The 23,031-nt window shown below is 41.8% G+C and overlaps 1 protein-coding gene across 3 annotated transcripts in view; it reads right to left on the bottom strand.

Annotated features, from left to right (window-relative positions):
* LRCH1 (leucine rich repeats and calponin homology domain containing 1) overlaps window positions 1-23,031 on the bottom strand; it is a 247,150-nt gene that overhangs the window by 121,502 nt on the left and 102,617 nt on the right. For all 3 annotated transcript variants that reach the window (XM_045013584.1, XM_045013603.1, XM_045013592.1), the window contains exon 2: window positions 7,434-7,578. In XM_045013584.1, coding sequence (XP_044869519.1) covers window positions 7,434-7,578 — 145 coding nt within the window. The remainder of the gene's footprint in view (window positions 1-7,433; window positions 7,579-23,031) is intronic.

Below are 23,031 nucleotides of genomic sequence, written 5' to 3'. Positions count from 1 at the left end.
CTTTTAGACAAGACAAAATGTCAGGTACATCAGGGCCATACTGGGATGTGCTGGAAAGCGTCCTACAGACTGATAGCACAGAATTCCCCAAGATTAACTACCCGAATCAATGAGTTGCAACAGCAAATTGGCTCAGGGTATTAGGCAAAACTACAAGCTATTACAGACCACATTTGAGAAACCAGTAGCAATTCAAAGCATGATACTTTGTAAACTAACGAGGGCTCTGCTCTACTGAAAAATTTAGAATTCAAGACTTCCAATGATTTATAGTCATTTTTTCTAGCATTAGTGATTCCCAAAATACTATGATCTTGTAACCCACATTATTTAAATTATGTCTGCATATCTGTAGTACCTTATATGAGGCAAACCCGCAGCCAGACCAGGGCTGCCCACTCAGCTGCCATGACACACAGAGTCATCACCCAGGTATGCAGCAGCAACTCAGCTGCACTGACTTATTCCTCCAACAGAGCCTGCAGTGACTCAGCCCTCAGGCATGTGGAAGCAGCCTATCCGTAAGCAGAACCCGGGTCAGATGACCCCAGGCTCTGGTATTTCACCAACACAGAGCTGCAAGTTAACTGTTCCTCCTGGTTCATGGCCTATTCTGACCTTGCTCCAGCCCAATTATTGAGCTGCTCCACCTCCTGCACCCACCTCCTGTTCCCGACAGTTGGACTCACTCCCAACCAGCTTTGGCCTACATCTGGATTCCGGATACAATCCTGGGTTGGCTGACCTCGGTTCTGAGTCACAGCCTGCCCTTGGACACCAGTTTCAGTGCTTCCCTTGTCCCAGTCCCGACCTTACACCTAGCTTCAACCTCTGCTCCAGCCATCAAGCCTGACTATGTGGAACCAGCAGCTGAGATCTTATGTTTATAGAATAGTACCCTGGTCTGTGACTGAGTCAGTCTACTCCTGAATTTCAACCTGAAAGGTAACATTTTCAGGAATTTCTGTTGAATCCAGAATAAAAAATCAATATATAATTTTTAAAACATTCCTTTTAAAGTTTTGATTCCGGGTAGCTTTCCTAAAACTGTGTAACCCAGTATTGCCAACTCTCATGATTGTTTTCCGAGTGACAGAATTTCAGAGAGAGCTGGAGCTCATCTCATGATGACACAAAACTCTCCGGCCCCTTTGCAAAGTTCAGCCCTGAAGGAATTAGAAGCATCTATTTCATCCATGCTCGCTGTTCTCACAGGTGAGGAGGGGGCAGAGTGCCCCTCATTCCTTCTCCCTTCACAATGCAGACAGCTCCTCACCCCTTTCCTCTTTTTCCCTGGCTGCAACACCCACCCCCTGCCTGAAAGGGGATTGAAGAACACCCCAAGAGCTATAGCAGCAGAGGTGGAGATGGGGGAGAGGGGCAAAACTGATAGGTAGGTTGGGGGACAGACAGAATTGGTGTGACAGGCAGATGTGGAAACTGAGGGGACAGGATTGATTTGGAGGCTGAGGGCGGCAGAATTAATTGGAGGGCAAAGGACAGCCAGTTATGGGGTTGAGAGCTCCTGCAGCAGGAGCCAAAGTCACCATATTCAATAAATTTGGGAGAGTGGGCAATGTATCATCTCTCTCGCTCTCACTCACACACACAGGGGATAGGTAGGGAGAGTTAAAAATCAAGAGAGACCCAAAACCAATATAATCTTTCTTTAAAAAAAAACAAACTCAATTTTTTGGGGGGAGCGGGGGCAAATCTCATGATTTTGGAGGATCTAACTCCTGATTTTTGATCTCTTGAGGTTGGCAATACTGGTAACCCAACAAGATCTTCCCTTCCTTCTGCCACAGTGTTGCACTAACTATTTATGTGACACACACACTCATCTTCATCTCTTTTTTTTTTTTTGCCCCAAGTGGTTACAACACATGACAACAATGAATAAGGAAGCAGACACTGTCTGATATATGTAAAATCCTACAGATATGCCTTTTGATCAGTCTCTCAGAGAACACAATAATAAGCTTTCTTTCAGCCCAATAGGTTTTTCAACCAGTAAAATAGAACCAGATTTGCATGCTGTTGGAGCAAAAATACCCAGCATACTAATTTACTCTCATGCTCAAGAGATGGATCCAACATTTTTAAGATAGTAATTTTACCACTTGAGAGTAAAGAAAATCTAGCATTTAAAGTAAAATCACACTGTTCAGTGGACCTGCTACAGAAAAAAATGAAATCAGGAAGTAAACCTATAGCAAAAAGAACAGGAGTACTTGTGGCACCTTAGAGACTAACAAATTTATTTGAGCATAAGCTTTCATGGGCTACAGCCCACTTCATCAGATGCATGCAGTGGAAACTACAATAGGAAGGATGGATGGATGGATAGATAGACAGACAGAGAACAAGAAACAATGGGTGTTACCATACACACTCTAACAAGAGTGATCAGTTAAGGTGAGCTATTACCAGCAGGAGAGGAAAAAAAACTTTTTGTAGTGGTAATCAAAATGGTCCATTTGCAGCAGTTGACAAGAAGGTGTGAGGAACAGTAGGGGGGGAATAAACATGGGGAAATAGTTTTACTTTATGTAATGACCCATCCACTCCCAGTCTTTATTCAAGCCCAATTTAATGGTGTCCATTTTGCAAATTAATTCCAATTCAGCAGTCTCTCGTTGGAGTCTGTTTTTGAAGTTTTTTTGTTGTAATATTGCGACTTTTAGGTCTGTAATTGAGTGACCAGGGAGACTGACATGTTCTCCGACAGGTTTTTGAATGTTATAATTCTTGATGTCTGATTTGTGTCCATTTATTTTTTTACGTAGAGACTATCCGATTTGGCCAATGTACATGGCAGAGGGCCATTGCTGGCACATGATGGCATATATCACATTGGTAGATGTGCAGGTGAACGAGCCTCTGATAGTGTGGCTGATGTGATTAGGTCCTATGATGGTGTCCCCTGAATAGTTATGTGGACAGAGTTGGCAACGGGGTTTGTTGCAAGGATAGGTTCCTGGGTTACTGTTTTTGTTGTGTGGTCTGTGGTTGCTGGGGAGTATTTTCTTCAGGTTGGGGGGCTGTCTGTAAGCAAGGACTGGCCTGTCTCCCAAGATCTGTGAGAGTGATGGATCATCCTTCAAGATAGGTTGTAGATCCTTGAAGATGTGCTGGAGAGGTTTTAGTTGGGGGCTGAAGGTGACGGCCACTGGCGTTCTGTTACTTTCTTTGTTGGGTCCGTCCTGTACTAGGTGACTTCTGGGTACTCTGCTGGCTCTGTCAATCTGTTTTTTCACTTCAGCGTGGGTATTGTAGTTGTAAGAATACTTGATAAAGATTTTGTAGGTGTTTGTCTCTGTCTGAGGGATTGGAGCAAATGTGATTGTATCGTAGAGCTTGGCTGTAGACAATGGATCGTGTGGTGTGGTCTGGATGAAAGCTGGACGCATGTAGGTAAGTATAGCGGTCAGTAGGTTTCTGGTATAGGGTGGTGTTTATGTGACCATCGCTTATTAGCACGGTAGTGGATCTATTGTGTGGACTGGTCCAGGCTGAGGTTGATGGTGGGGTGGAAATTGTTGAAATCATGGTGGAATTTCTCAAAGTCTTCTTTTCCATGGGTCCAGATGATGATGTCATCAGAGTAGCACAAGTAGAGCAGGGGTGTTAGCTCAAATAAATTTGTTAGTCTCTAAGGTGCCACAAGTATTCCTGTTCTTTTTGCAAATACAGACTAACACGGCTGCTACTCTGAAACCTATAGCAGTGGATAATTTTTAACTCCTACAAAATTCAGAGGTCACCCATGCAGAGAGATATGGGATGTTGCATCCCAAGAACAGTATATGAATAAAAATTTGGAGTATTTGTGCAATGTGAAAATCTTGAAATGAAACAATTTGACAAATGATATCCAAAATCTAAGTCTAGCCTCCTGGACATTCTATGCAGAGTACAGTCCTCTTCTCCATTGGCACCAGAAGACACTTATAACTATTAAAGTTAGAAAGAGAAATATGGGTCTGAAAATTATATTGTTTTTCTTGCCAGGATCAATATGTTTGTGACAGTCAAATGTTGTTTTTTTTCCCCTCTCCTACAGAATTTTACTGAGTCTGGCAAATAAGGAGGCAGACTATACCCAAATAGTAGAGGAACTGGCTTCAAAGGGAAATTAAACTAAGGGGAATTTTACATTGCGTAATAAGAACTTTGATGCATTTTATTTTTGTTTATAGTTACATAATTCACTGCCACTCTGCTTGTTGGGTCATTAAATAACAAGTTCTGTGCATTCTTGTCTAAAACACTTCAGTTTGGAAAAAGTACTTATAATACTTGTGTAATTATCCTGCATTTATGCAAATACTTTGTGGATATACCAAATATTTAGCTTTTGAAAAGACTTTAATCAGAATAATTGATACCAAATTTATTCTAGTTCTACAGTATTAAAAATAGAAAGCATTCTGAAATAATGCTAAATCAATAATGTATTAATACTTATCATTTTATGTATTCAGAGTGAGTTAGAGATATAAATCCTCACAATACTCCTGAGTGGTAAAATAGGGGCAAATAAGGTATTAGAGAAAAGTATGTTTCTTAGCAGTGTCCATTGACCCACATGTGCATAGTGTCCATTGACCCTCATGCTCCTAGCCGAGGGGCTAATAGGTATTGTGGGTCAACATCTCTCCAGTCTCACTCTTACTGTTGTGGAATCCAGCCCAAAGCAGAGGGGATGGAAGGCAGGTGGTAGAATAAAGATAAGGACCACACATCTCGAAGAACCTCCAGTTCCAGGTAAGTAACCTCCTCCTCTTCTTTGAGTGATGGTCCCTAGGTGTATTCCACATATGGGTGGCTCACAAGCAGTGATCAGCATGGACGTAGGTTCAAGGGTGCCAGTAGAAGTGGGGTCTGCAGTAAGGTTTCGCCTGTGGTGGCATCTGTAGCTTCCGCTTGCATGATGGCACAGTGCGTCGTGAAAGTGTGGACAGTGAGCCACATTGCAGCATAGCAGATATCTTGCCAGGACACCTCCACTCGTGAGGCTGACATGGTGGCTTGTGCTCGTGTAGAGTATGCTATCAGATGAGGGTGTGTTGGATTGGTTGTAGCTTTCAGAGATGCACTCTGACACTCATTTGGAGATGTGTTGGTGTGAAAGGGCTTGATCCTTGGACTGCTCGGCAATGGCCACAAATAGTTTTGGTGATGCGCAAAAGGGTTGAGTCCTGCGTAGGTAGAATGCCAATGCATGGCAGATGTCAAAGGAGTGAAAGGCTCTGTTAGCGGGGAAAGCGTGTGGTTTGAAGCGGAAAACCAGCAGATGGATGCTCTGATATAAGTGAAATTCTGACACCACTTTTGGGAGGAATTTAGATTGGAACCATAAGGACACTTTGTCCCTGTGGAATATCAGGTAGGTGGGGTCCGCGATCATGGCCGCTAGTTTACTGACCCATCTGGCTGAGGTAATGGCTACCAAGAATGTCACTTTCATCGAGAGGTGGGAGAGGGAGCATGTTGCCAGTGATTCAAAGCGTGGCTTCGTGAGGATGGAGAGAACGAGATTAAGGTCCAGCAGGGGTGGGGGCTTGAGTACTGGTGGAAAGGTGTTAAGTAAACCCTTCATGAAGCGAATAGTGGTGGGGTGCGTAAAGACCAAGGTGCTGTCCTTGTATAGAACTGAGAGCTAGGTAATAGTTGAGAACGACTGGAATAGACACCATGTTTAGTGAATAATGGGGGTAGCGGGCCCATATTGTGAAGCATTTCCATTTAGGTCAGTAGCAGGCTCTGCTTTGGGTCAGGATTTGTCGCGTGAGCAGTCTATCTTTGACGCCCATCCACAAATCAAGTTGTGAGGTGAAGAGAGCCCAGTCTGGGATGACGAATATTCCTGCAATCTTGTGTGAGTAAATCAGGGAATGTGCAGAGGCAAAGTGGTGTACAGGTGGAGAGTGAGGAGGTGTGTGAACCAGAACTGATGGGGCCAGAATGGGACTACAAGTCTGACGATGGCTCTGTAGCACCTTGCATAGCACCTGTCATAGGAAGGGAAAGGAGTGGAGTGGGAGAGTGTCACTCTGAGAGCTGTTCTCCGTTGCTCCCCTGGAACAACAGCAGGGCAGCTTTCAATTCTTGTGATTGACAAAGAGGTCCCATCGGGGAGTGCCGGAACATGGCGTTGTGTAACTCCTACTTGTGACTGAGATAAAGTGTCCTGCTGAACATGTTGGCTAGGGAATTCTAGGTGTCAGGTAGATGTGTGGCTTGAAGCATCACGTCATTCTTGATGGCCCAGTTCCAAAGCTGGACCAACTCGTAGCAGAAGGAAGGAGATCTGGCACCGTGCTGCTTGTTGATGTATACCACTGCCACAATGTTGTTGCAGAACATTTGGACATGGAGGGCCTGAATGAGTGGGAGGCAGGCCTGGCACGCTAGCCAGTCTGCCCACAGTTCCAGCACATTTATGTACATCCTGGCTTCCTGTGGTGACCACACAGCCTGAGGTGTGTGCTGATGTAAGTGGGCTCCCCACCCCGTGAGGGAGGCATCCACTGTGATGGTGGCCTGTAGTGTGGGAGCGGCGAAGGGAATATCAATCATAATCTGGGAAAGATTGGACCACCATCTGAGAAAGGCCAGCACAGTCCGGGGAATGATGACCCTGACACCCACAGGATCTTGGTTGGAAAGGAGCCAAGTTTGAAAACAACGCATATGGAGATGTGCGTGCAGTGTCACGTAGGTGCATGCTGCCATACGTCCAAGGAGGGAGAGACAGCGGCGGACCGTGAGGGCTGTCAGCATTGTGAAGATGGTCTTCCGGGAGAAAGGCTTTCGCATGACAGAGTCAAGCCACACTCCAATAAAGTTGATTGTCTATGTAGTCATCAACACTGACTTGTCCTCGTTGATGCAGATACTCCTATTTACAATTATATGTACTGAATGAAAGGTACACCACTCCCATAGAGAACTAAGAGCATGAAGCAACAGGGGTTCTGACTCAGGCCATGTGGTGATAAGAGGGAGCTGGAGAGGCATCAACCTGTACTACCTGTTATATATCCTCGGCTGGGAGCACGAGTGGATGCACTACATATGTGCAGGTCAATAGACACCGCTAAGAAATGCTTACAGACTCAGTCACATGGCACACCTGCACACCCACATGTGGAATATATGTAGGGACCATCATCCAAAGGAGAATCAATGCTTCTTCATATCTTCTGTAAGAGCTTATTTTTATTTTATTTTAGCCTATGATGTAGTCATATACAAAATTAACAGAGGACAGAAAAATCCTACTGGCAATTGATTTCTGCCTTATAGAAGCCAATAAAATGAGCAATATAGCCGGTGATGTTTCCGAAGAGATGCATGGAAAACGTAGAGAGAAAAAGAGACATCATAATTGACAACATACAGAAAAAGCAATAATGTTAACTTACCTCAAATTTAAGTAAGTCAGCATTTGTAAATTCACTATAGCATCTGGAATAATTTTAATACAATTGTGGTATAGGTTTAGTGTTTCCAGTGACACAAAATGGCACAGCTCCATAGGAACTTCAGTTAATCTATTCTTGGACAGATCTGAGGAGAGGAGAAAAAAGAAAAGCACATTTCTGAAACATCAAAAATATATACTTTAAACAGCTATTTTTCATTATTAAAATAAATATTGCCATCATAGACATAAAAGAGGGAATTATCAATATTTGATAATTCAGAACAAAATTATTAATAACCCCTGGAAGCTTGAAATTGAAGTCTGTTACATACTGAATGTGAAATATCAAATATTAAATTGCCTGTTATTCAATTTAATTAAAATAATTATCCACTGGACTCAAGATGTTAAGAAAAAACATCTATTAGGTTTGAAAGCATAACTTCTGAAATTTGCACTTCATAGCAGCAGAATGTAGCCAAAGATTAATACCAGCTGTGTAAATACTGATTAGTCGCTATCAATCAGTCTATCCACTTTCTAATAGTTATAGAAATGTATTCCTTAATAGTTACCAATATGAATATTACTTAAAGCCACAATCAATGTTTGTTTGATCATTTGTTTTCTGGGGCTGATGTATAACATTTTCAAGAACAACAAATGAAGAGGCAGTACAGTAAGTATACAAAAGGACTGTCTGATCCATCAAGCAAAAGTCCATATCTGACAGACTTACTTTAAACAATTTCACTTTAACCACATAGTTTTGTGAAGTACTAAGATGGCTAAATGACAGGCATAATGTGAAGATACAGATCAAAGATTTACATCCCATTTTTCACTTTCTGGAAAATCTAAGCATTTCCCCAAGTTGTTCACTGCCTTATATGGCCCCAAACCTGCAAGCACATGCCCAGGGGTGGAACCTTGTGCCCAGGCAGAGCTCCACTGAAGTCAGTGGTGTTGTGCCCAGATGCAAAGGTCTGCCTGTATGGATCTGATTGCAAGATTAGGCCCTATGTTTGTAAATGACAGACTACAAGTGTGCCAATCGTTACACGTCAAATGTGAAGTTGAAATAGATGAGTATTCTTAATATTACCCTAGAGTCTCATCTGAGACTAGATATGTTCTCAGAATTGTAGTTTTCTGAGAAGTTAATAACTAGCAATGTTCTATTTTTCTTGCAAATCTTGGATGAGAAAATATGTCCATTACAAACCAGGTCATCTATTTGAGTTCATTCTCTTAAGATTTAGTTTGGAAGGTAAAGATGTTAAAACTCTTCTGGGAAAGGACTGTCTTCCTATGTGCGTGTGTACATTTGTATTGTCTCATTAGAACTGACACTCCTCTCCCCTCCGCCCTTGGTAAGGCAACTCCCATCTTTTCATGTTCTCTGAGTGTGTGTGTGTGTGTCTGTGTGTATACACACACAGACACACACACACACACACACAGTATCTTCCTACTGTATTTTCCACTCCATGTATCTGATGAAGTGGGTTTTCGCCCACGAAAGCTTATGACCAAATAAATGTGTTAGTCTCTAAGGTGACACAAGTACTCCTTGTTTTTTGCTGATACAGACTACCCATGGCTACCACTCTGAAACCTATAGTATTACTGCAATTCTAATTTATTAATAAAAATAATGTTATAGTTAATTTATTTGAAGTCCAACTAGATTGCCAATTATCTATACAACTCCTTTGCTGTTAACCTGAAGAACAAAATAGATTAGGTCAGCAGTGTTTTTGTTTTGTTTCTTGTTTTAAGAACACACAAAGAACACATAGGTGGAATTTATAATAAAGGTAGCTTAATTCCTATCAAACCTGACAGTCTCTTTAAATACACAAAATGATGTCAAAATTTGATATGTGCCCAGTTCATAAAGTACTGACTCATGCATGCATGTGTGCAGCCACATTAGTTAAACAAAAAGGAGCAGCACTTCACATGATATCCCTCTTCACTGAACAGTGCGATAAAACTACCAACATTCACCATCCTACTCTAGAACAAATAGACTTTTTCCCCTACATCTTGCTAACAGCATATGCTTCAAATTCTGGTACCTCACAGAAAATGAGATGCATAAATGTAACAGCAGCAAGACTGAAGCTGCTCATATTTCAGAGCATTCATGCTTCACTACTAATAGTATGACAAATATGCTCCCTCCTACACAGCTGAATACCTACTGTGCTTAACCCCTTAAGAGAAGTAGTTCTTATTTCTGAAGCGCGTTGCCACAAAGGTCTTCCAAGTACCAGATTTTACTTCTGACTCTGAGTTTATTATTTTGTCAACATGTTTTTAGGGTACATACTGATCATCTTTTGTGTAGGGCTATTTCTTCATAATTAAAGAAGATGAAACTTGATTATCCAACCCATTAACCCAGTCTTCTGGTTCCTGAAAGTTTTAATTTCAGCACACTTTACTCCTGGGGGCATTCTGAGCCAAAAAAGTAAAAATTCTGCAAAATCCTGCAAAATCCTGCAAATTTTACTTGTCAAAATAACACTACATAATCACACCAGTTTCAATTATTTTGCTAATTTATTTCAAAACACCTGTCAGCAAGTAAGTCTGTAATAATTGGAGATATACCAATCTCCTAGAACTGGAAGGGACCTTGAAAGGTCAGAGTCCAGCCTCCTGCCTTCACTAGCAGGACCAAGTACTGATTTTGCCCCAGATGGCCCCCTCAAGGATTGAACTCACAACCCTGGGTTTAGCAGGCCAATGCTCAAACCACTGAACTATCCCTCCCCCCTTAACAATTCAGACACACAAAAATTCCCCCCAGGAGTAGAACATAAGAGCAGCCAGACAAAGGTCCATCTAGCCCAGTATCTGTCTTCCGACAGTGGCCAATGCCAGGTGCCCCAGAGTGAATGAACAGAACAGGCAATCCTCAAGTGATCCATCACCTGTCGCCCATCCTCAGCTTCTGGCAAACAGAGGCTTGGGACACCATTCCTTCCCATCCTAGCTAATAGCCATCGATGGGCCTATTCTCCATGAATTTATCTGGTTCTTTTTTTAATCCTGTTCTAGTCTTGGCCTTCACAATATTCTCTGGCAAAGAGTTCCACAGACTGTGCATTGTGTGAAAAATACTTCCCTTCATTTGTTTTAAACCTGCTGCCTATTAATTTGCTGACCCCTAGTTCTTGTGTTATGAGAAGGAGTAAATAACACTTCCTTATTTATTTTCTCCACACCAGTCATGATTTTATAGACTTCAATCATATTCCCCTTAGTCATCTGTTTTCCAAGCTGAAAAGTCCCAGTTTTATTAATCTCTTCTCATACAGACGCCATTCTATACTCCTAATCATTGTTTTGCCCTTTTCTGAACCTTTTCCAATTCCAATATGTCTTTTTGAGATGGGGTGACCACATCTGCATGCAGTATTCCAGATGTGGGCGTACCACAAATTCATATAAAGGCAATATGATATTTTCTGTTTTACTATCGATCCCTTTCTTAATGATTCCTGGAGTTTAAAAAAAACAACCCTACAACAACCCAGTTCTTGTTTTTTTGCCTCCTCCCAGAGCCCACCCATAGGGCCCCCCTTTGCCCAGATGCCTGCATCCCCTCTCCCCCAGAGCCCAGCTGCAGGCCCCCCCCAGCCCAGATACCCATCCCCCTCTCCCCAAGAGCCCAGGGATCCAGAGGGAGACACAGCCTGATGTTCAGTCCAGGCTTGCACAGAGTTTCCTCTGAGCCACTCTCTCCTTCCCTCAAGGCATGCTGGGAAACTGCAGCTGCCAGGAACCTTCTAGCTCCCACTCCTTTCCCCCAACAGTGTCTTCTATGTGCAAGCTGGGCCCTTCCAGCATCTAGCAGCACTGCAGCCCATTTCTGTGTGGGGAAAGGAAATTCTACGTGCATAATGTTAATTTCTGCAAAATTCTGCATTGCACAGAATTCCCCCAGGAGTAACACTTCATTTTTGTTTTTAATTTTTTTCCCACTTATAGGTCTAAGTGCTAAACAATTGCATGAACAATGTTGTCCAAGTGGCCCAGCACAAAATCTCCTTCCCTCCATGTGCCAGGGACAGTGGAGCTGGCATCCTATATCAGCTTGTCCCTAGGCCTCAGTTGCTCCATTCTTATCCAGTCAGCCTAGACTTCTTGCCTCCAATCTGGACTCTAGGTCTGACTCCCTGACCCTGTGCTCTCCAGCTCAGTGAACAGTGTAGGGAACATGCATTGCAATCCAATTAACTCATGTAAGAAAAGCTGGAGAGTGAGAGGCAGCTGAAAGCATGTGCTAGCCAGACAGGGAGACAGGAAACAGAATGCTGGGTGCCTGGTTGAAACCAAGTACTAATTCCAGCTCCAAATAACAGAACTGTGGATCTTAGAAAATAGCCAAGTCTTGCAGCCACAGAGCTGTGGAGTCTTCTAGCCTCTGTGTAAGACGATTGTAGCAGTTCAGCCACTGCACTTTCAACGAGCTGTAACAGCATCAGTTTACACTGTCTCCACATGTTCAAGGTGATCTCCACAACCATAAGGGCTACACATTTTATTTTAATTAAAGCTGACATTCTAATGAACAATTCTGCAGCAAAGAGTAAATTTCATGGCTAATTATGTGACTGCAGAATCATGGAATGCCAGGGGACAAAGATATATATAATATGAATTACTAAGCATATCATGTAATAGGAAAAGTTTGTTGTCAAAACTCAGCAGCCGTTCATGGTCAGCTTGACTACCTAGCTGGTACAAGACCTAAAACTTCTTTGTAAGAGTGCTCACACAATTTGCAGCTTGACATGTCTCAAATAAAGGCCTTAAATCATTGATATGCATAACATTATACTGTTGGTGTCATTAGGCATAACTCTAGGTAACTCAGGAGGGTGGAAAATCATAGTGTTAATGAAGCCTTTCTGTACTAGGCCTGAATGGACCAAAGTTATTTTATGCTTATCCAGAGTGCCTCCATATTAAACTTTAGTTGAACTCCCAGGTCAGAATTGAGAATGGAATGTGTAACTGCTCCTTATCAGTGCAACACTGACACCAGGAGATAGTAAAAAGGGGCCCTACTTGTGTTTAGTTTAGAAAGAGGAGGAGGGGAGGGGAGGCAAAGTAATAAATCCAGAAGTAAACCAACCTAACAGCCTTGAAAAGTTACTAACAAGATGAATTGTTTGCTGTCAAGGATGATCTAATTGTTAACTATACAATGTATGTATTATATAGGAGGGGGAGGAGAATAGTGGGGGGTAATGAGGATGCCTAGTTGAAGTCATGTATAAGAAGAGACACACAGCTTATGTCTGTGTGCTTGATTTGAGACGTGTGTGTCTCCGAGCATCCTGTTATTTGAGAACTCAAATAAACTTTTGACTGCTTCTCCACCTTGGTGTGTCTATTGGAAGCGAGGTACACCGGGCAACGAACCACTGTTTGCTGCCTCAGGCCTTTTGGGCCGGCAACAATACTATTAACATTTTAATACATGGAATGTATCAGCATAACAAGCATCATTGAGGACATAATTTAGCCAGAAGAACCTCTCTTATTGATGAGGAAACTACCCATGAAAGTATATTTTAAAATGAAATTTCCTGCCACAATTTAGACCCACCAAATAATGCATTTGTTAAAATGTATTTAGATTACCTACATTATGTAGTCATGACAACCATTACATAACTTCTTTATTTCTGCAACCATGAAAATCAATGGGATTACTTGCATAATAAACTACTCTTCAAATGTCATGTAGCAGAATCAGAGCATGTAACTCATGGTTACTAGAGCAAACCAAATTTAGTGATAAAGTGGAACAAATTAAGTATAAAATAAGAAAAACAAAATCTGTACAATAATCTTTCTAAAGAAAATGTAGCAAACACAAAGTAAGTGGTGATGTGGTATAAAACTGCAACTTGTACTGGCTCGGGGTGGCCTGTATAAGTCATTTGAGGCTCTGTCACTATTTAGAAATGTGATTATCCACACCGTGTGCCAATAAAAGAAAAATAAAATCCGACAGGCAAGAAATACTGGTTTTTATTTTGAAAAGACCTTTGTGCATTATAAGACGACAAGATACAACTACTTTAAGAGTGGCAAAGAACAATTAGAGAAGTATGAATAAAAATTCTCCCCCTCCATCCGCTATTCTCTTTATCACAGATTTGCATGTGAAACAGATGTAACGAAAGAGCCTCTTTCGCTTGTTTCCTTATCTGTTCATCAGCATCTTTCATGACAACAGGTAGGAAAACCAAATATTTCAAATTTGGAGGACAATCCACAGAAAGTTATAACAACTTAAGTAAATCAACATTTTAGTCTCAACCATTGTACCCTGGCTGTTTAATTATATGTTAAGACAGTGATACTCAGACTGTGGCTCATGAGCTGCAAGTGGCTCTTTAACATGTCTCCTGCGGCTCTTTGCAGCACATAATACTAAAACACTGTGATTTAATTATTAACCAATCAGGATGCTTTTACTGTGTTATTAACCAATTAAGTTATCAAGTTTTTTATTTATCTGCTGTGAGAATTGTATAGATATATGAACTAAATATTTCCCATCATACTGTTTAAATATGAATAGTACTATCATAAATGAAACAATGAATTCACACTACTGTGGCTCTTTTGGGTAATGTTGATCCCTAATTTGGCTCCTGAACCACTGAGGTCTGAGCATCACTGCATTAAGAATTCATTTTAATTTATACACACTTAATTTATATTAGTTTTAGCCGTGTTAGACCTGGATGTTGACAAATTAACAGATTATTTGAGGCTATTTAATCATGTATGCTGCTCAATTATAACTAATATTTGTAAAAAAAAAAAAAAAATCATGACAGTCAAAGAAAATTAACCTAGATTTCACTAAAGTGGTTATGAAACTAACTTGCTAGTATGGAGCTGGTAACTGTCTTCTTTTAATATATTTTAATTAGTCCATAAGTGAAACATAACTCTAGTAAATGCTAATAAATTCTTACCACACATTTCAGACTTTGTCTTAAGAGTCAAATTAACCTTTTAATTAATGTTATTTTCTATATGGATTTAACTAAGTTAAAGTTCCCGAGAACAAGGATTAATCTAAGAAATGCTCTTCATACTAACACAGATGACAACAGAATTAAACAAAAGCCTTCCTGTTGTACTTGGGATAATTAGGTATATGGTGAATTATGTATACAACAGAGGAAGTGAAATCATTCGTTATACCCTTCTGTTATCACAACTGAAGGGTAAGGTTATTCAACATTTTGGTGGTTTTATGTATTTTATTGTCACCTAAATGAACTATGGCCACAACACAAAACAAAAGAAAGGACTAAATCACATATGCAAATGTATACACAAACACACGGTAAAAAGGAGAAAGCACAGAACAAATGTATTAAACCTACAGGCCTTCTTCAGGAAATATCTGTTGACAGTTGCAATTGCAATTCAACTTGTCAGCACAAATTCTGAAAGTCCTTCTCTTGAGATGAAGTGTGCTGCTCAGCTGACAGTTATATTTAATTACTAACATTCTGTCTTCTTGGGTTGCATGCCTACAAACAAAACTAGGCAGGGTTTTGGGGAAGGTTGACGATATATATGTTTCTGCAAGAGTGAAAGGAACTTTTTTATTACTTGGACTTATTAGCTAATAAGTTTCACATCCGCACATGATTATTTCATGCTCCTGGGTGGTCGTCATCATGTAATTGTATATTTGCTTAATTGTTAAGGTGCATGGTTTCTATTGTTGTTTACCTCAAACGAGCATACACTGACAGGAAATAATGAGGGAAATGTTACTACTGTCAGCAGGCCTAGCTGCCAGCACCCATAACTTGGAACCCAGGTTCAAGTCCCAAGACGGACAAGCAAAAGCAACTGTCACATGAAAGTAGTTTAGCAAACTTATGTATGTAGACAAAAAAGATGTCCATTGATTCATCAGGCACAGCTCCTGCCTACAGAATACAAGTCCCTTTTAGCCCCAATTGTATATAGGATGCAGAGAGTCTTGTCACTAGATGAAAGGGTCCACTAATTTAGAGTTGTGTCTGGTCACTGTGACAGCACAATGCAATATTTAAGGAGTGCTGCTCTGTTATATATGTACTAGTCTGATACAATAATAAACCAAGTCCTCCATTCCCTGACCTTGGAAATTTTCCATGTGGAAATTAAAACATTTCATCTCTTAAAACTGATGGTGGGAAGAACACAGGAATAATATGCACAAGTTAAACACTCTACCTCAATAAACAAATACACAGGTTTTAATATCTATGGCTGTGTAGAAACTCTTACAAAGTGCTTAATTACTTTTATATTTAGTGGTACTGTGCTACCAGTTTTTATTTTATTATTATATCCTTTGGGTAATCTATAAATGTAGATTCCATGATGATGTGGTCTGTTAATAGAGTTTTTCTTGGACAGGAATAAAAGATTCTGGCTTAAATAGAGGATTCCAGTACCCATGAGCGGCTCAGCCTCAAGTGAATTTGCATGGCACCTCAAATAAATGTCAATAAAAATGTTATAGCACACTTGTCTTTTTGTTCATGCCACAGTTGACAAACGTTTCAGAAAACTTTTGCAAAAAAAGACTTAAAATGTACACCTTAAAATTGTAAACACTCCATTTCCAAAACCAGCTTTTCTGTATAAGAAATGAAATAAGGAACCAGTTTACAAACCTCTTCTCTGTCTACAACTCCCAAGCCCCACTTGCTTCCAAATATCACTACCCTCAGAACACCCTCACTCAGTGATCTGAAGACCCACTCCTTAGCTGGTGGAAGTCCAGAAAGCAGCTAGGCAAATGAGTCTCCAGATGGGTGAAAATAAAAAGAAAGTTACTGGATCCAAGTTTTCACTAATGGGAGGGGGAGCGAGAGGCAGCTGTGTGCAATCAACTGGAATATTACAAGGATTACAGGGCACAGGATGTCAAAAGGTGAAAAATAAACACAAATTGTTCCATGATTTGTGGTTCATTCAATGGCTGCCAAAGTAAAGAAGTGTATTTAATAGCTACCAAGACCATACATGTAGTCAGGGTTGCTGGAACAATTTTTATAGTGGGGGTGCTGAGAGCCATTGAACCAAACTGTAAACCAGGGGTCGGCAACCTTTCAGTAGTGTTGTGCTGAGTCTTCATTTATTCACTCTAATTTAAGGTTTCACGTGCCAGTAATACATTTTAACATTTTTAAAAGGTCTCTTTCTATAAGTCTATAATATATAACTAAACTATTGTTGTATGTAAAGTAAATAAGGTTTAAAAAATGTTTAAGAAGCTTAATTAAAAATTAAATTAAAATGCAGAGCCCCCGGACTGGTGGCCAGGACCTGGGCGGTCTGAGTGCCCTGAAAATCAGCTCGCGAGCCGCCTTCGGCACGAGTTCCATAGGTTGCCTACCCCTGCTGTAAATCTTGTATATAATGGAAACCACTTCAAGCCAGGGGGCACGGCAGCACCCCTAACACCTATGCATGTAGTCTTCACCTGAGCGCAGGGCTGGCTTTAGGCCTATTCCACCAATTCTCCCGAATCGGGCCCCGCGCCTAAGAGGGCCCCGCGCCCAGTGCGAATCCCTTCTCTGGCTAGGGGCACCTTTTTAATTTTTACTCACCTGGCGGCGCTTTGGGTCTTCAGCGGCACTTCGGCAGCGGGTCCTTCGCTCGCTCTGGGTCTTCGGCGGCGGGTCCTTCAGTGCCACCGAAGACCTGGAGCGAGTTAAGGACCCGCCGCCGAAGACTTGGAGCACCGCCCGGTGAGTGTAAGCCCCACGTGTTTTTTTACATTTTTTTTTAAGTCATCCCTGCCAGGGCCCCGTTGAAACTGTTCAAATTGGGCCCCGCACTTCCTAAAGCCGGCCCTGCCTGAGCGGACCACTTCTATATGTCCATAAATATAAAATGGTTTAAAATAGAAAAATAATAATCATGAAGTAGCTTCTTAAACTTTTTAATTGACGTACATGATTAATTCATTGTAGCTGATACCAGGGGCGGCTCCAGGCACCAGCATGCCAAGCGCGTGCTTGGGGCGGCAAGCCGCGGGGGGCGCTCTGCTGGTCGCAGCAAGGGCGGCAGGCAGAATGCCTTTGGCGGAATGCCTGCGGAGGGTCCGCTGGTCCCGCGGCTTCGGCAGACCTCCCGCAAGCTGCCGCCGAATTCGCAGGACCGGGGACCTGCTGCAGGCAAGCCGCCGAAGGCAGCCTGCCTGCCATGCTTGGGGCGGCAAAATGCCTAGAGCCGCTCCTGGCTGATACCAAGAGATGTTCAAATGGCTTCTGGCTTCAAAAAGTCTTTCGCCTGCCAAAAGCCAGTTTGCTAAATCTCTAAAATAAGGTAACAAAATGCAAAAAAATAAGCAAGTCACACTAGAAAAACACTAGGTGGAATCTTTATTTTGAAACAGTCAGCATAATTTTGTAGCAATGATACTGTTTTTGAATGAGAAATAGTATCCTACTAAGCTGGAAACTGGACAAGAATCTAATATAGTACCTAAAACATACTTCCTTGGCTATGTGTAAGCAACAATAAAAAGAAAATAGCTAGTGTAGATTAGAAAACAAGGTAAATTCTTGGAGGCCTTTTTATGATGTACTTGTATAGTGTCTAGCACAATGTTTTACTGGCCCATGTATTATTACTGTAACATAAATTAATAAGAGAATAATACATAATAAATTATGTATTATTAATAATGGTCTTCAGGACAGGGACTGTGTCTACCTTTGTTTGCACAGTTTTGAAATGGAATACTAATGCTGCTTCGAGTTTTTGGGTGCAACTGCAATACAAATAAATCATCACTAGATAAAACCTCATAGCTGCTAAAGAACTTATATACAATGTAAAGTTTATTTCCATTACAGTGAGCCAAAACAAAACTGTATGTCAAAAGAGCTAATCTCGCATTATGAATCTAACATTAAATTTCTCCTGTATGAAAGAAAGAATACAGTATTTTTGCAGGGGCTGTCAATTAATCACAGTTAATGTATGCGATTAACTCAAAACAAATTAATGCTTTTTTTTTTTTTAAACAAACATTAATTGCACACCTCTGGAGATGGGACGTGGTGGCGGCCGGGTGGGAAGGGAGGCATTGGTTGCAGCAATGAGCAGGAGACTGCCAGGGACAAGAGACTGCAGGCAATTTGGGAGAGCCAGTAAAACACCTTCGGGGGGGAGAGAGGAACCCTCACTGCCTGCACCCTCTCCTCCCCAGTGGACAGGGCCTGCCTTAGAGGTGCCTCCAGGGCAGGGATATGCCTCCTCCCACTGACCTGCTCCACTGCTGCTCCCGCCTCTTCCCCTATGGAGCTACCCCTGGGCAAGCTGCTTCAGACCAGAAGCCTGCCTCCTGTCTGCTGCACATAGCAGGGGCAGAGGGGCTGCTGTTGGGGTGTCCTCGTCTAGTGTACCCAGTCGCTGCTGAGCTGGGGTTGGGGAACAGTGGGACCCTGTCTGCTGCTGGCTCAGGAGGCGAGTGCTGCAGACAGCAGCTGCCACTGGCTGAAAAATGTTCCATTCCTGAGTGCTCTGCTTAAAGAGACAGTGCTCACACAATGCATACACATACCCACCCACCTCCGATACACACACAAATGAAAATATTTGTAATAAAAAAAATAACAGGTGAGCACTGTACACTTTGCATTCTGTGTTATAATTGAAATCAGTATTTGAAAATGAAGAAAACATCCCAAAATATTTAAATAAATGGTATTTTATTATTAACAGTGCGATTAAAACTGGGATAAATCGTGACTTAATCTCACAATTAATCACGATTCATTTTTTAATAATTTGACAGCCCTAATTTTTGCATCCCTCCCTCAATAATGTTGTGAACTAGCATGTTAACAACTCCGTACTCTTTCTCCCTGGCCCTGGAAACAGAAAGTGAGCTCTTCCACTCCTCCTTGTTCCATCTGCCGCCATCCAACATCCTGTCGTGTAGATGGCCAGGATGAGTGATTAAGTTAACAGGTGATATTCAGACAGCTTAATACTAATTTCCCAGTGAAGCTCAGCTTTATATTGAAGAACCTAATTTACCACTCACCAATGTAACAAACCACAACAGTGACCAGCAAGGATCTAACTAAGAACCCTCAACACCAAAACCACAGGCCTCTTCCACTTCAGAAAAAAGAAAAGTGCAGACTGCAAAATCAGTCCCTAGAGCCAGCCGCTAGAGGGAGTCCTGATCTCACACACTAGACTGGTATGTTACACCAGCATTCACTAATATATAACAATGCAACTTGTTTTTAAAGAAGTGAAGGATAGGGCAGAAGAAGGGCTAAAAACATATGCAAAGTCAAACTCAACTACACAGAACTCATTCTGTGAACCTGTTATTTCATACGATTTTCAAAATCTGATGCAAATCACCTCCATTTATAACTATTAAAGCAGCAAATTAATATACTGAATTCTGTTAAGATAACAATCCTATAGAAAGTTTTGCTGTACAGTGGCCATGCTGAAAAGTTTTCCAATATTGCCTTAGATAATATAACTAGAGAACTTAAATTCACTGTTGAGGTATTCCCTAGCTATTTAAGACAATTGGCACATTCTAAAACTTTATGTTTTACCAACACTCTGATATACTGTTCTACACACTCCCATTTCCTGACCTTAAAACCCACCTCATGTGCCATACTTCATTTCATCAAACTTTAAAAACTGCTAAACATGCTGCTTTTCTACTGCATACTTCCCTGTAACCCCCAACAAGAACTGCCAAAGCAAGTACAACAGATGTATATTCTACACTTCCTCTCAGGCAGTACACTACACCCAAAAATCAAAGCATGCAGCAATAATAATATTATGAATAACATGATGGCCTATGACACCTGGATAAAGGCCAAATATTTAAGCAAGTGGAAGCATTTGGTTTGAACATAAATCACTAAGGTCCTATTGCTCCCTTCTTCTGTGAAGTGAAGGGTAACAAAAAAAGAATGGGGGGGGGGTTGTCATAAAAGCCCCTGATGCCACTGAAGGTCCTGAGAGAGTGGCTATATGGCATGCTCCAATTCCCTGGGAGCCCGTGGAAGCCCCACTGCCCAAAAGAACTACTACACAAGTCTAGGTTGGCTGGGTGGAAAGAAATACGCCTGTGAGAAATCTGCAGCATAGATATTAGCATGTTACACATTATCTTCCCCCCTCAAGAGGAATGAGTGTAAGATGGTTTGGAGCACCTGGTGGTAGAGAACCCATGGAAACATGGTTCCTGAGGGAGCTGTGTTGACATAAAGAATGTGGGTAGGAACTGTTGTGGAAGCACAGGGCCTTCATAGAAATGCCCTTTAGAACCATGTGATTTCCTCCTATAGATATCCAGGAATCAGTAGACTAGGAGATCACGCACCCTGCCATTTGATGATCTTTAGAAATTTGTGATATGAAATCCATCGAGTTTACTGATTGTCAGATGTTTTTCCCACGGGGAAGGCATGAGAGGACCTCTAACTTTCACATTCCTTAGTAAGCAATTAATTTTGATAAAGGGATTAACAGATTACTCCTGAGGAAATGCTGCACCACAGTGCTTGTGGATAATTAATGAGCCATGCATATCTTTAATTTTTGTGCAGAAAAAAGTTTCTGCCTGAAAGTTACTGCAGTTCTTCCTTTTTCCCACCTGAGGATGCTATGGCATTAGAACAGAGCAGCCTCAGTAGGAAATAACTTTGGCTGGAAAGTTGCTGAAGTTCTGCCTTTGCCCATCAGAGGGTGCTATGGCGATAGAACAGAGCAGCAGCTCCCAGCCAGCTAGGGAAGAGAAAGAACCTGCCTTCTTCACAGTGCCTGTCGGGTCAAGTCAGGAGATAGGGATATGGGGAGACAGACAGTGTGGGGCTGCTGCGGGGTCAGAAAGGGGCTCATAAGGGCTAGTGGGGGAGGACAGGCCACAGGGGGGAAGGAGGTGCAGGGCCACATGGGGATGGGGAGGTGGCTGAGTGGGGGCACAGAGACACATGGGGACAAGGAGAGGGGCTGCAGGGCCACATAGGGACAGGGGGTGGCTGAGTGGGGGCATAGAGACACATGGGTACAGGGAGAGGGGCTGCAGGGCCACATGGGGAGGGGGGGAGGGAGTGTCTGAATGGGGGTGTAAGGACACATGGGGATAGGGGCAGATGTGCCTGACTGAATGGGAGAGGCATGAGGTCACCCAGGGTCTGCATGGGGGAAGTTCCCTAACAATCCCTCCCCACCCTCCAAAAAAACCTAGTGTACACTTTTCCCACTCATACCCAACAACCCTCCAAGTTTACACCCAGGCTCCTTCCCAGCAATTTACTTCCCTCTCCCTCAGCTCCTCCATTATCCCTGACTCCCGCAAGCCTTTGCACTACTTCTGCCTTCTGTATTAATATGCCTAGTAAGGAATCTATTTGTCAACAAACTTTTCATGAATATTTTTTGTCGTCTTTATTATTTTTTTTTACAGACATACTTGCTGACAGGTATTTTGAAATAATGACCAAAAGTAATTGAACTGGTGTGATTATATTGTGTTATTTTGACAAATAAAATATATAGAATTTTGCAGAATTTGAAAATATTGTGTGCAGAATTTTTAATTTTTTGTTGCAGAATTTAGGGCAGAATTTCACCAGGAGTAACAGATGTACTGCTCCAGTGTTGGGTTAGTTAGCTGTTGTAGCAAGTTAAAGCACCGAGAGCATCCTCTCCGACTGAACCCAGTGGGTCATTATGTGTAATTTCCCATCTTCAAACCATCAACTGCAGAGGCCCACAAAGCTCAAACTTCTGCCCCATCCTATTGAACATTTATATTAAGATGTTGAGGCAGGTAATGAGAACACAGGCTGAAGTGCCCACAATATATGTAAACAATACCCAGCTTTACATCTATTATATCAAACCATCTCCAAGCTTTGAATGCACCATTGAAACCAGCCCCGGAACGAGAGCTGGCTGAAAATGACCACAAGAAAGACTAAGACCTGCACTTGCTCCTTAGTGAATACATGGTCCAATTCCAGGTCTCTTGTCCTGATATTCAATAGGACTGGCTTTAGCTACATGAGAGACACACTTCCTCCATGACACTGATATCCCACAAATTACATTCCATGGGAGCAATTAAATGTTGACTAAAGGGGAGACTGCTGAGACTACTTAGCACAAGGTAGGATTTTCATAGGAGCTGTCAAGGACTATGGAATCGTTCTAGTGATGCAAAGGAATTTTTTTTTAAATAATTTTCACAAGTTGTTCAGTTGCTACAGTTACAAGTGGCAACATAACAAAATACTCAAATAGGCAGATATCAGCAGTCTGCAATACAGTGTATGAAACCATATATAATTCTGCAGACAAATTTTTCGGGAAAAAAAACTTGCTCAATTTTCCTCTTTCAGTTCAACATGGTAGGAACAAAGAGTAAATTGTCTATGAATCTACTTATGCTTAAAGTCTCAAAATCTGCATTCAGCCAAGATGGGACTGATAAAGACATTCTGGTGATAGCAATATATATAGTAAGTCCCTCT

This window comes from Mauremys mutica, chromosome 1 (genome assembly GCF_020497125.1).
Source record: "Mauremys mutica isolate MM-2020 ecotype Southern chromosome 1, ASM2049712v1, whole genome shotgun sequence".
Classification (NCBI taxonomy): domain Eukaryota; kingdom Metazoa; phylum Chordata; order Testudines; family Geoemydidae; genus Mauremys; species Mauremys mutica.
This window is presented reverse-complemented; position numbering and strand designations above follow the sequence as displayed.